The sequence below is a fragment of the Loxodonta africana genome, chromosome 5 (assembly GCF_030014295.1).
Source record: "Loxodonta africana isolate mLoxAfr1 chromosome 5, mLoxAfr1.hap2, whole genome shotgun sequence".
Lineage (NCBI taxonomy): Eukaryota > Metazoa > Chordata > Mammalia > Proboscidea > Elephantidae > Loxodonta > Loxodonta africana.
The window spans coordinates 120145475-120157488 of NC_087346.1; the positions used below are offsets into that span (position 1 = coordinate 120145475).

General features: G+C 40.7%; 1 protein-coding gene across 4 annotated transcripts in view; it reads right to left on the reverse strand.

Moving 5' to 3' along the window:
• Positions 1-12014, reverse strand: part of TBC1D1 (TBC1 domain family member 1) — a 284776-nt gene that overhangs the window by 140674 nt on the left and 132088 nt on the right. For all 4 annotated transcript variants that reach the window (XM_064285966.1, XM_064285964.1, XM_064285963.1 and 1 more), the window contains 3 exons: positions 11360-11464; positions 10712-10844; positions 4772-4863 (listed from right to left, as the gene is read on the reverse strand). In XM_064285966.1, coding sequence (XP_064142036.1) covers positions 4772-4863; positions 10712-10844; positions 11360-11464 — 330 coding nt within the window. The remainder of the gene's footprint in view (positions 1-4771; positions 4864-10711; positions 10845-11359; positions 11465-12014) is intronic.

Sequence of the window (12014 nt, forward strand, 5' to 3'; positions counted from 1 at the left end):
CCAACTGGCAATCAGATCTCTCAGAGTGCTTGAAGTTGGCCTGGTTACGGCAGTGATGACGGTCAGCATCATTTACATAAACCAAAACCAAACTCGCTGCCATCAAGCCGAGTTTGACTCATAGCAACCCTACAGGGCAGAGGAGAACTGCCCCACAGGGTTTCCAAGAAGCAGGTGGTAGATTCAAACCGCTGACCTTTTGGTTAGCAGCCATAGCTCCTAACCACTGTGCCGCCAGGGCTCCATAATTTATATGGTTTTCATGTATTTGTTTTTTTTTAAGGCTCTGTTTGGGTTGCATGCTTTTGCATTAAATATTCATTTATATAAACATCGAATGTGTGATATGTATGCTCTGCTAACTATTTAAGTAACTGTTGTTACTTACTGTTGAGTCACCTCTGACTCGTGGCAACCCCATGTACAACAGAATGAAACCTTGCCTGGTCCTGCGTCATCTTCACAATTGTTGGTATACTCAAGCTCACTGTTGCAGCCACTATGTATGTTGAGAACCTTCTAACCTAGGCGGCTCACCTTCCAGCACTATATTAGACAATATTCTGTTGTAGTCCATAGGGTAATTTTCAGAAGTAGATTGCCAGGCCTTTCTTCCTAGTTAGTCTTAAGCCTGGAAGCTCTCCTGAAACCTGTCCACCATGGATGAGCCTGCTGGTGTTTGAATTTATCAGTGCCATAGCTTCCAGCATCTTAGCAACATGCAAGGCACCACAGTACAGCAAACTAACGGACTACTGATAGATTTAAGTAACTAAAACCCAGTGCCTCGAGTCGATTCCGACTCATAGTGACCCTATATACCATTAATTCTGCCCATGGAAGCAGCAGTCAAGAAATTAAACGATGTATTGCGCTGGGCAAATCTGCAGCAAAAGACCTCTTTTAAATCTTAAAAAGCAAAGATGTCACTTTGATGACTTTAGGGTGCGTCTGACGCAAGTCATGGTATTTTCAATTTCATATGCCTGAGAATGCTGGACAATGAAAAAGCAAGACTGACGAAGAGCTGACAAATTATAGTGCTGGTAAAGAATACTGAATACCTCAAGGACTGCTAGAAGAATAAACAAATCAGTCTTGGAGGAAGTACAGCCAGAACACTCCTTAGAAGTGAGGATGGTGAGGCTTTGTCTCACTTTGGTCAAATCATCAGAAGGGACCAATTGCTGGAGAAAGACAACATGCTTGGTAAAGTAGAAGGTCAGCAAAAAAGAGGAAGGCCCTCAACGAGATGGACTGACACAGTGGCTGCGACAATGGGCTCAAACATAGCAATGACTGTGAGGATGGCACAGGATCAGGCAACGTTTCATTCTCTTATACGCAGGGTGGCCATGAGTCTGAGCTTATCCAAAGTCACATAACAATAACACACTTTTAATTCCAGTAGTAACTACATCTGGCTTATGAAAATTTGCCCTTAGAGGAGTTTGTCAGAGCAAATTACACTCCAGCAAAAACTAGACAAAGGAAATTATTAACCATCATCTTATAAAGATGACTCAGAAACTACAAAGCCACCTTTTTATTTTTGACCTCTTGAAATGTAAAATTTTCAAATACAGTATCAGACACTGTTACCTAAAAAAGAAGCCAATGACTTGGTTTATAAAATATTATATAAAATTTAAGAATGGTCACTTAGCAAATAATTCAACATAACTATCAGTAAGCCTTTAGAAGATCCACAACAAATGTATACCATTCAAGAAGAACCCTGCTTCAATAATGGAGGACAAAGTATGATCCAGCTTCTCAAGTCCACTTAACAAGACAACTTCCTGTTGGTGTTCAGGTCATCCAAAAATTTAAAGAGACTTCTAGAATGACATAGCGGTCCAAGGGTATTAACTGAATGTATTTTTCATGACATAGCTTAAAAGTATTTTTTTTTTTTTCCCCAGCAAACCTTTGTTATCTGCACTTCTCTAAAGTCTCTGCCACAATATATTGGGTATCTCAACACTCGTAGGGGTCAAAAAGAACCTCAGAATCACATCCATTAGGAAATTCTCCTTGCTGCAGATGAATATTTTGTTGTATATTACCTATACTGATTCGCTGCACTGTTTTAGGGAAAGCTACACATTGCTGAATGGATTCATTTCTTCAGTATGGATCGCACCTCAACATAAAAAGAACAAAAATTCCCACGACTGGACCAATAAGCAACAGCATGATAAATGGAGAAAATACTGAAGTTGTCAAGGTTTCATTTTACTTGGATCCACAATCAACACCCATGGAAGCAGCAGGCAAGAAATCAAATGATGCATTGCATTGGGCAAATCTGCTGCAAAAGACCTCTTTAAACTGTTGAAAAGCAAAGATGCCATCTTGAAGGCTAAGGTGGGCCTGGCCCAAGCCACAGTCTTTTCAATTGCCTCGTATGTATGTGAAAGCTGGACAATGAATAAGGAAAATCAAAGAAGAATCGGTTCATTTGAATTATGGCGTTGGCGAAGAATACTGAATATGCCGCGGACTGACAGAAGAACAAACAAATCTGTCTTGGAAGAAATACAGCCAGAATGCCCCTCAGAAGCAAGAATGGCGAGAAATCGCCTCATGTACTTTTGGCATGTTATCAGGAGGGACCAGTCCCTGAAGAAGTACATCATGGTTGGTAAAGTACAGGGTCAGCTAAAAAGAGGAAGACCCTCAACGGGATGGATTGACACAGTGGCTGCAACACTGGGCTCAAGCACAACAATAATCGTGAAGATAGTGCAGGACCGGGCAACGTTTCGTTCTGTTGTGCATGGGGTCACTATGAGTCAGAACTGACTTGGTGGCACCTAACAACACCACCATCACACAATACTGTCTGAATAAAAAAGAAAACCTACATTAGGGAAGGGACACACACCTTGCTCGCTAGAAAGATGTTCTTTAAGGTGACTTGACAGCAACTAGAACAACAAGAAGTTTGTTGGCACTGGATGGAAAAGGCCTGGCTTTAACTGTAAGCACATTACCAATTAGAAGAAAATTCTCCATCAGTTTCTGAATTTCAAGTACAAAGCACATTAAATTTGTCTAAGGTCATTGTGTACACACAACTCTAAAGATGCTTCAAGAAAAAACAAAGCAGTATGTCTCAAGTTGATTCAGAAGTAAACAAGAAAATTTAAAGGCCAATTGAGGGAGATAAAGATAATGTGGCAATTACCCTCCAGGCTACTTGTGAAATAAAACTTTTCCTATGCTTTCTCTCTAAAAACTATGCCAATTCTATTTTAGAAGAGAAGCAGAGAGAGAGAGAATTCAAACATCGTAAAGATTACAGCCTGGAAAACCCTATGGGGCAGTTCTGCTGTCACATGCGGCTGCTGAGTTGAAATCACCTCCCCAATACCCAACAACGAACATGTGATTAAAAAGAAAAAGAGAATCCTTTGGTTTTTTTTACACCAGCAGTAAACAGATCATGGACTCCATCTGCATAGTGTTTCCCCCAAGGAGGAAGAAGAGAGGACTTAAACGCAATGAGTTGCTACCATTCTTGTTTCGTTTAAATACGCCTGTATTTGTTGAACTCCTAAGCCTACCCCATTCCCAATAAAAAGAGATATTTATTCTTTGTTCTGCTGTACTCTGCACAGCAAAGTGCCAGGAAACCACAGAAAACGCCCCTCAGCTAAGGTAGACATGAAATCTTTTATGAACTCAGTGAAGATTCATAGTGAACAGACTCCAGGCATGCCAGCACATGCAGCGAGGTTTCCCCGAGATACACTGCATCTAATGGACGAGGGTTAGTTTCCAGGGATTCATGCAGAAAGTCAATGAGCTCGGGTCTTTTTTTTTTTGCTTTTCTTTTCTTTTTTAGGTTTGCTATACTATATGCATTCAGAGATAACGTGACCTAAATTTATCTTCAAAACAAACAAAAAAATGGAAGGAAAAACAATTTGTTCAGCTTCACGTAGAAAACACTGTCTCCTTCAACTCCCACATTTAGGGCTGAATTTTTGAATGGGAAGGGGCTGCAGAGGTTTCCCACTAAGCAGACAAGCACATGTGGGCCAGTGACAGGTCTCCTGTCTCCCAGGGTCGTGTGCTCTCTTATGGATTGTGTCCCCCTCAAAATGTATGTTGAATTCCTAGCCTTACACCTCTGGATGTGATTCTGTTTGGAAATAGGGTTTTTCTTGTGTTATGTTAATGAAAGCAGGCCAATGTAGAATGGATCCTAAACCTAATCACTTCTGAGTTATAAAAGACCAGAAAAGACAATGTTTCTCTCTCTCTCACACCCACACAGTCACAGGGTTGGGGAGCAGACACCATACGAGGATCGTCTAGGAGGCAAGGAAAGCCCAGGCCTTCAAACCAGGAAAGAATCAGCACAGCCAAGACTCTGATGTGATCTTTTAGCCTCCAGAACTGTAAGAAAATTAATTTCTGTTTTTTAAGGCCACTCACTTGTGATACTTGTGTTGACAGCAGCCCTGGGTAACTAAAATAGGTTCTTTCCACTATATAGTAATTTCTTTTCCCTGGTTCTAAAATATTTCTTTCAAACTTTTCAGGAAGAGGCTTCCCTGTTTTAGTCACTTTCACCATGAAAGCTGAGATGAGAATCTGCCACTCTGACCTGGCCCCTGTGCAGGAACTGTTGAACGTAAACAAGAAGAACTCAGTGCCACTTTCTCAGTGTTGCGACGGCACCAGTTCACAGGTAACATTTCACAGGTAAGGTGACTGCCTTTTCTTTCCTTCTAGAAATTAAAAACAAGCACTATACCTGAACCTCCTCAAAAATAGTTGCTTGTTCCTGGTTAGTTAACGTTGTCAGATGCTTCTGGAGTTCTAGTTTTGTTTTGGAAGTATTCATTCCTATTAAGAAAAGAGGAAAAAAAAAGAGACATGAAAATTCTCTACGTAAAAGTTATGAGGTGGAGTTAACCCTTTCCATACACAGTCCCTTTACATCCTTACCACCTGACTTCTTGGCATTACACAGCATCTCAACTTGCTTCTGGCTTTTGAGATTTTATGGAAACTCTAATCAATGATGATGATGATGATAACAATTAACACTTTTTAATTGAGCCCTTATGTACTAGGCACCATATTAAGTATTAAGGTTATATTATTTTATGTAATTCTCCAAACGACCTGAAGAAGTGCGTTCTATTTTCCCCGTTTTACTTATGGATGCCCAGAGAACTTAATTTCCACCCCCACCAACTTGGACTCTACCTCAGGTTTGTTTGATTCCAAATTACTTTCTTTACCACTACTCTATGTTTAAACATCTTACACCATGAGAACATTCTCCTCAGAAAGAAAGAAATTCTCACGGAGTCCTTTTGAAAAACACAACTTCTTAAGGAAAACATAACTACTGCCAAAAGAATGAACAAACCTATCTTGGAAGAAGTACAACCAGAATGCCCCTTAGAAGCAAGAATGGCAAGATTATGCCTCACATACTTTGGACATGTTACCAAGAAGGACCAGTCCCTGGAGAAGGACATCATGCTTGGTAAAGGAGATAGCTGTTGAGTCGATTCCGACTTGTAGCAACCCTATGGGACAGAGTAGAACTGCCCCATAGGGCTTCCAAGGAGTGCCTGGTAGATTTGAACTGCTGACCTTTTGGTTAGCTGCAGAACTCTTAATCACTATGCCACCAGGGTTTCCTGGTAAAGTTAAGGGTCAGCAAAAAAGAGGAAGATCCTCAACGAGATGGACTGACCCAGTGGCTGCAACAATGGGCTCAAGCATAGCAACAATTGTGAGGATGGTCCAGGACCAGCCAGTGTCTCATTCTGTTGTACATAGGGTCACTATGAGTCAGCACTGCCCCAACAGCACCTAAGAACAAAAACAGCAACCACAAAAATAATAGCCAACATTTCCTCCTAAATGAATGGTATGCCACTTTGCATGCACCATCTCATTTAATCCTCGAAATAATCCTGTGGTGTGGGTACTATTTTTTGTATCCCCAATGTATTGATGGGGTCCCTGGGTAGTGCAAACAGTTCACGTGCTCAGCTACTAACTGAAGGGTTGGTGATTTCAGTTCACCCAGTTGCTCCTTGGAAGAAAGGCCTGGTGATCTGCTTCTGAGATATCATCCAGTGAAAACCCTATGGAGCACAGCTCCACATGAACACACATGAAGTCGCCATGAGTTGGAATTGACTCCACAGCAACTAGTCCTGTTTGGTTTTTTAATGTATCAGTGAAGAAACTGAGGCACAGCAAAATCAGAATTTTGTCCAAGGTCACCCGCTGTCTTAGTCATCTAGTGCTGCTGTAACAGAAATACCACAAGTAGATGGCTTTAACAAACAGGAGCTTATTCCTTTACAGTCTAGTAGGCTAGAAGTCCAAACTCAGGGCACTGGCTCCAGGGGGAGGCTCTCTCTGTCAGCTCTGGGGGAAGGTCATTTTCCCTTGGTCTAGGAGCTTCTCTGTGTAGGACCTTCAGATCCAGAGGACGTGCTCTGCTCCTGGCGCTGCTTTGTTTGTGGTATGAGGTCCCCATGTCTCTCTGCTCACTTTTCTCTTTTATATCTCAAAAGAGATTGGCTTAAGACACTATCTAATCTTGTAGATCTCATCCATGTAACTGCCACTAATCCATCTCATTAACAACAGAGTGACAGGACTGACAACGCATAGGGAAATCACATCAGATGACAGACTGGCAGACAATCATACAATACCGGGAATCATGACTTAGCCAACTTGACAGGTATTTTGGGGGGATACAGGTCAATCCATGACACCAGCTAAGTAAGGGACAGAGTTAGAATCTGAAACAGTGTCTCTCTGCCTCCAGAGACCAAAGAATTAAGCACTCTACTGTCTCCCTCAAGTCGCCTGCCACAGGGGTGGCTTCAAAACAAAAATTAATTCACAGGTGGGTAAAGATGCTAAAAATATACATGGGTTTTGTCAGCATGCAATTCAGTTACTCTTCTGGAAAGCTGTCAGGTCATACCAGCCAGAGTTACAGATATAAGATTTTATCATGTTAACTACTTAAATGTTGAACCAAAATAGTGTTAAAAATAAGCATTCTGTAATCATTAACTAAAAATCTTCCCCAAATACAACGAGTCTCTCACCACCTAAGCATATTTTAGAAATACTATATTGTTTGATGGAACATCCACACGTTGGGGTGGGGGGAGAATCCAAGCTCTAAGAAGAGTTAGGCCAATTATGCACTTTTAACACTCTTTAGTAAAATCATGAAACGGACTACTCTTCATACTCATCAGGTCTGAAAAGACCCTCTAACTAGTGTTCTCCTTGTCTTCAGGATGCCTCAATTCATTAGGCCTTTCTTACCCCATCTCAAAACAGAGGTGGCCCACCCAGGTCTGAGGGCTCACTCTTCACTCCTTGCTTACTTAGCCCCTTCCTCATGGCTTCTCGCCAAGCAGCCTCTCTCAGTGAGTGGTTTTTGCAGCAAAATTCCATGCTGAAGGCACCTACTCAGAAGACCCCATGGGATGCCAAAAGGATTTAAGGGGGAAAAAGGAAGGCAAGGCACAAAGCAGAATAGGATCATCAGGGTCAAGGAGATTCCCAAACTACAATCCCTCCCACCGTCAGGTAGTAAAACACGCTCTCATTAGAGGAAGCTTTAATGAATGGGTTTGCTCGGCTGGAGGAAAATCTACTCTGAGAGCAAAAGGAAACCTCAGACCAACTTTTTTTTTTTCTTCCCAGTGAAAATATAATTTATCCTAGTACTTCCCAAAATGTTCCTCTAAACTTTAAGAGAAGGAAAACACTATATAAATACCACTCATTAGAACTAGCAGTCGTTTGTAGTTCAAGTACAGAATTGGTAGAGACATATTACCTTTTACACTGCATGTTCTAAGTGCAGTTCAGAGTGGACAAAATGTCTAACATTATCATTACGGACAGTGTATTTATTCTGCTTTATAGATCTCAAGGTATAATTTAACCACGTAACTGATTAAGAAAACAGTCTTTAAATCTTTCCTTCTGTGACCCCATCATTGGTCCTCTCCTAGGTTTATGGAGTTCCTGGTCAGACCATGGAGCCTGGTGGCACAGTGGTTAAGAGCTATGGCTATTAACCAAAAGGTTGGCAGTTCAAATCCATCAGCTGCTCCTGAAAGCCCTATGGGGCAGTTCTACTCTGTCCTATTGGGTTGCTATGAGTTGAAATCAACTCCATGGCAAAGAGTTTTTTGTTTTTTGTTTTTGGTTTGGTGAGACCATAATTTCTTGCTACAACCGTTCCTATGGGAACATATAATGAGTTTTAATGAGCTGCTTTATTCCTACTTATTAGGAATGCAGTACAGCGAAAAGCAGAGGCTACAGCTAAAACTGTTCAGAAAATAATTAGCACCTCCTCCCTACAAATGCCCTTAATAACGCGCCATCTATACTTTCAGGAATGCTTCCAGTCAAGTAGGCAAAACACACCCTCACAAACCTTCTAACTGTTTGAATGTTTTTACATTAGCATAGCTTACGGATTTTACCAGGTAAAAAGATGAATTAAATGATTAATTGGAGCCCTGGTGGTGCAGTGGTTAAGAGCTTGACGGCTAACCAAAAGGTCGGCAGTTCGAATCTACCAGCTGCTCCCTGAAAACCCTATGGGGGCAGTTCTACTCTGTCCTATAAGGTCGCTATGAGTCGAAATCAACTCAACAGCAACAAGTTTTGTGTTTTTGTTTTGTTTTTTCGGTTATAGCTTACAGATTTTATCAGGTAAAAAGATGAATTAAATGATTAATTACAAAACAGCAGCAGCAAAATCCCTATACTGACTAAACCTTCTGCCTACAACATTCTGAATGCTAACCCAGACCAAAGAAAGACTGATCATGTGGAGCTCCAAGCCTTCCAGCTAGGACTGCAGGTGAGGGCCTGCTCTATCATCAAGGCCAAAGTCACTGCTGGCTCCTCAGAATAAGCTCTTAAGGGATGTTTCTGTCATCGTTTCCCTTATCTTGACAACTACTAAGGAAGGGTTAGCAATCATCCCAGTTGGGACCTCTGGTTACAGCAAAACTTTTCCTGTTCCCAGCTGTATTTCGTACGATGTCAGCAAATGGTAGCAACTTGGAAAACAAAGTTTTTAGAAGTGAGTCATTTTGACTCATTTTAGTGTAATGCCAGCGGCTGAACCCTCCCAGGCCATAAGGTGACGACACTCTATGTATCTTATTTAAAAAAGGAAATCGGATCTAAATCACAATGTAGTTTTTCTTTACATAATTATAGCTTATGGTGAGTATTCAAGATATTCCAAAAATGACCAAATCTCTGTTTTCTTTTTACAATAACATGGGTTTTTTAAATCATGAGACTTCCCCAAAATCACTAACAACAAAAAAAAAAGATTTAGACATTTTCCCATAAATGGAGCAAAATGCAAAAACCAAGAGAAGAGAGACCTAAACTTCTTTGCCTTCTGGATCCTGCAGTGAGCACCACGGCCACACTTTCATCCTTGCCTGGGTTCTGTCCTTGCCCCTCAGCCCTTCCCTGCAATGGCTGAGAAAGGGAGTCTATGGTGCCAGAGGCTGATTCCCTCCCTCTTGCTCAGGAGGCAGCACCTCCATTCCACTCTGATGGATCTGGCCCCTTAAACTCTGAAGTTGCTCAAACCTCTCCAATTCTTAAAATAAAAAAAAAAAAAAAAAAGTTGGCTGGCATCCTTGGGTTTTCCCCCCAGGTATGGCCTTCTCTTGGGAAGACACATACTGTGGCAGGGAGTCAAAAAAAATCCCCTCAGTTGCCGTTGAGTCGATTCCCACTCATGGCAACCTTGCATGTGCAGAGGAACAGGTCTGTGGAGTTTTCAATGGCTCTGATCTTTTGGAAACAGATTGCCAGTCCTTTCTTCTGAGGTGCCTCTGTTTGTGGGTTCAAACAGTCAACATTTTGGTTCGTAGTCAAGCACTTAACCATTTGGTGGCAGGGAACAGCTAGGGGCTTAATCATCTGGGGCTGAATCCTGGGTTTAGCAGAGACTAGCTTATTTCTAGACTTCTTTAATCCTCAGTTTATTCATCTATAAAATGTACAAAATAGTCCTTTTTCTCCCAGAAATGTGGTGAGGATTAAATAAATGAGTAACATGTGTTAAATAAAGCACTCAGCATAGTGCCTGGGACATTTTAAGTACTGAATAAATACTAGCTGCAAATCATGTTTTATTATGGTTTACTCCTAAACCATGTTTCTAGAAACTATAGTCAAAGTTATAGTATTTCTTTTATTCTTCTTTATTCATCCCTCAACTGCAATCTGTCTTCTGCCCCCCACTCCTTTAGAACTATTCTGGCAGAAGTCACTGATGACCTTTTACTTGAGAAGCTCAGTGAAACTTCTCCAGCTCTTACTAGATTTCTCTATTGAAGTCAATATGGCTGACAATTCCCAGACTGATAAAAGCTATACAACTGGTTTGTACGTTTCCCTAACTCCTTCACTACCTCAGAGTGCCTTGGAGGGAAGATGACCAAAGGTGGGATGGGTTTTTATCATTGTATCCCCAACACTAGCACCAAGCCTGATAATACAGAAGATATCTGCTACATGTTAAAAGTTTACCCATAATCCCGTAACAAATACAAGCCTATGTTATGCTGAACATTTCAATGCATATCACCTCAGGTTTTCTCGTGACCTTTATGTGAGAGCTCAGAATGGTTCCACTACTCACCCTCTATCCTCTCACAGAGCTTGTGCAGGCACTGCACAGGGCAGCCCTCACAAAGCTGAGCAGGGGCTTTAGAAGTCCTCTGGACCGCAGCCACCGTGAAAGCCTGCTTCAAGGTCATCATAATCTCATCAACCTAATTGAAGAGAAGGGAAACACAGGTAGCAAACAGTAAATTTTAAATTAGCTGGGCTGATTTGAGGGTTCTGTGGAAAGACTCAGTATTTCAGATTTTTCTGGACTATTAATCACAGGTTGACAGATTTTAACAGTAATAACTCTTAGAATTGCAGTCTAAGAAATATATTCAGGTGCTTGAATCTTTTAAAGGAAAGGAGGTAGAAAATACTAAAAAAAACACAAATACTGAGGGTAAAAGCTAGCTCCTCTGCTAAAAAGTCCACAAGAACATTTTAAAATGCTAAACCAGAGGGTGAAAATGGGCAGGTTCTTCAAAAATAATTAAGTTTTAAAAGATACACCTAAATAAAGCTAAGATGTGTACCTGCTAGTTATTAAACTGTCATGAATGAATTATTAAATAATGATTATGTCAATGAGGCTATATGACTTAAAGACAAAAAAAAAGAAATCCGTTCGGAATTCTTTGTAAATAAGGTTTCAAGGTAAAAATGAGCAATCCTCTCTTACCAGAGCTTCATTTGTGCACTGAAACACATAGCAGACGAAATGAAAGCCTCCACCTCCTGAAGACTCTCGGCAGATAAACCCAAAGTGGTCCACATGCCTGATGCCCTGTTGGAGGCAGAAGGGAAGGAGAATGGAACTTCGGGTTGTGTCTAAAAGAGACACCATTCTCAGAAATGCGACTTAAGGTTTACACACTCCAAGTTTAAAGAGCACTGCAAAATTGCTATTCTCAGATATTTTAAAATCGACAAATAACTAAAAGCATCTCAAAGACGATGAAGGTTAACATCATTCTACAAAAATGCCACTTTGATTGCTCCACAACAATAAGAGGGGTAAGATCCGAAAACTGGAGTTTTTAATGCTCATTCTATTACTAAATAAAGCAAGTGGAGAAAAGATAACAGAAAAACTAGAATTTTCATTTGGTACCAAAGAGAGAAAACAACTTGGAGAATCAAAGAGATTAATGAATAAATACAACCATACGTATACATACACAAAGTTTAAAAAAATGTAAACAGATTTATAGTCTTAAAAATAACAAGGAGATAAACACTAAACTAATACAAAGAACAAGTCAAAAGTTACACACAGAGAATAGAGGAGCTTTTAAGTATAAGACATTAAGGCCAAAGCTCATAGTTTCCTAAGA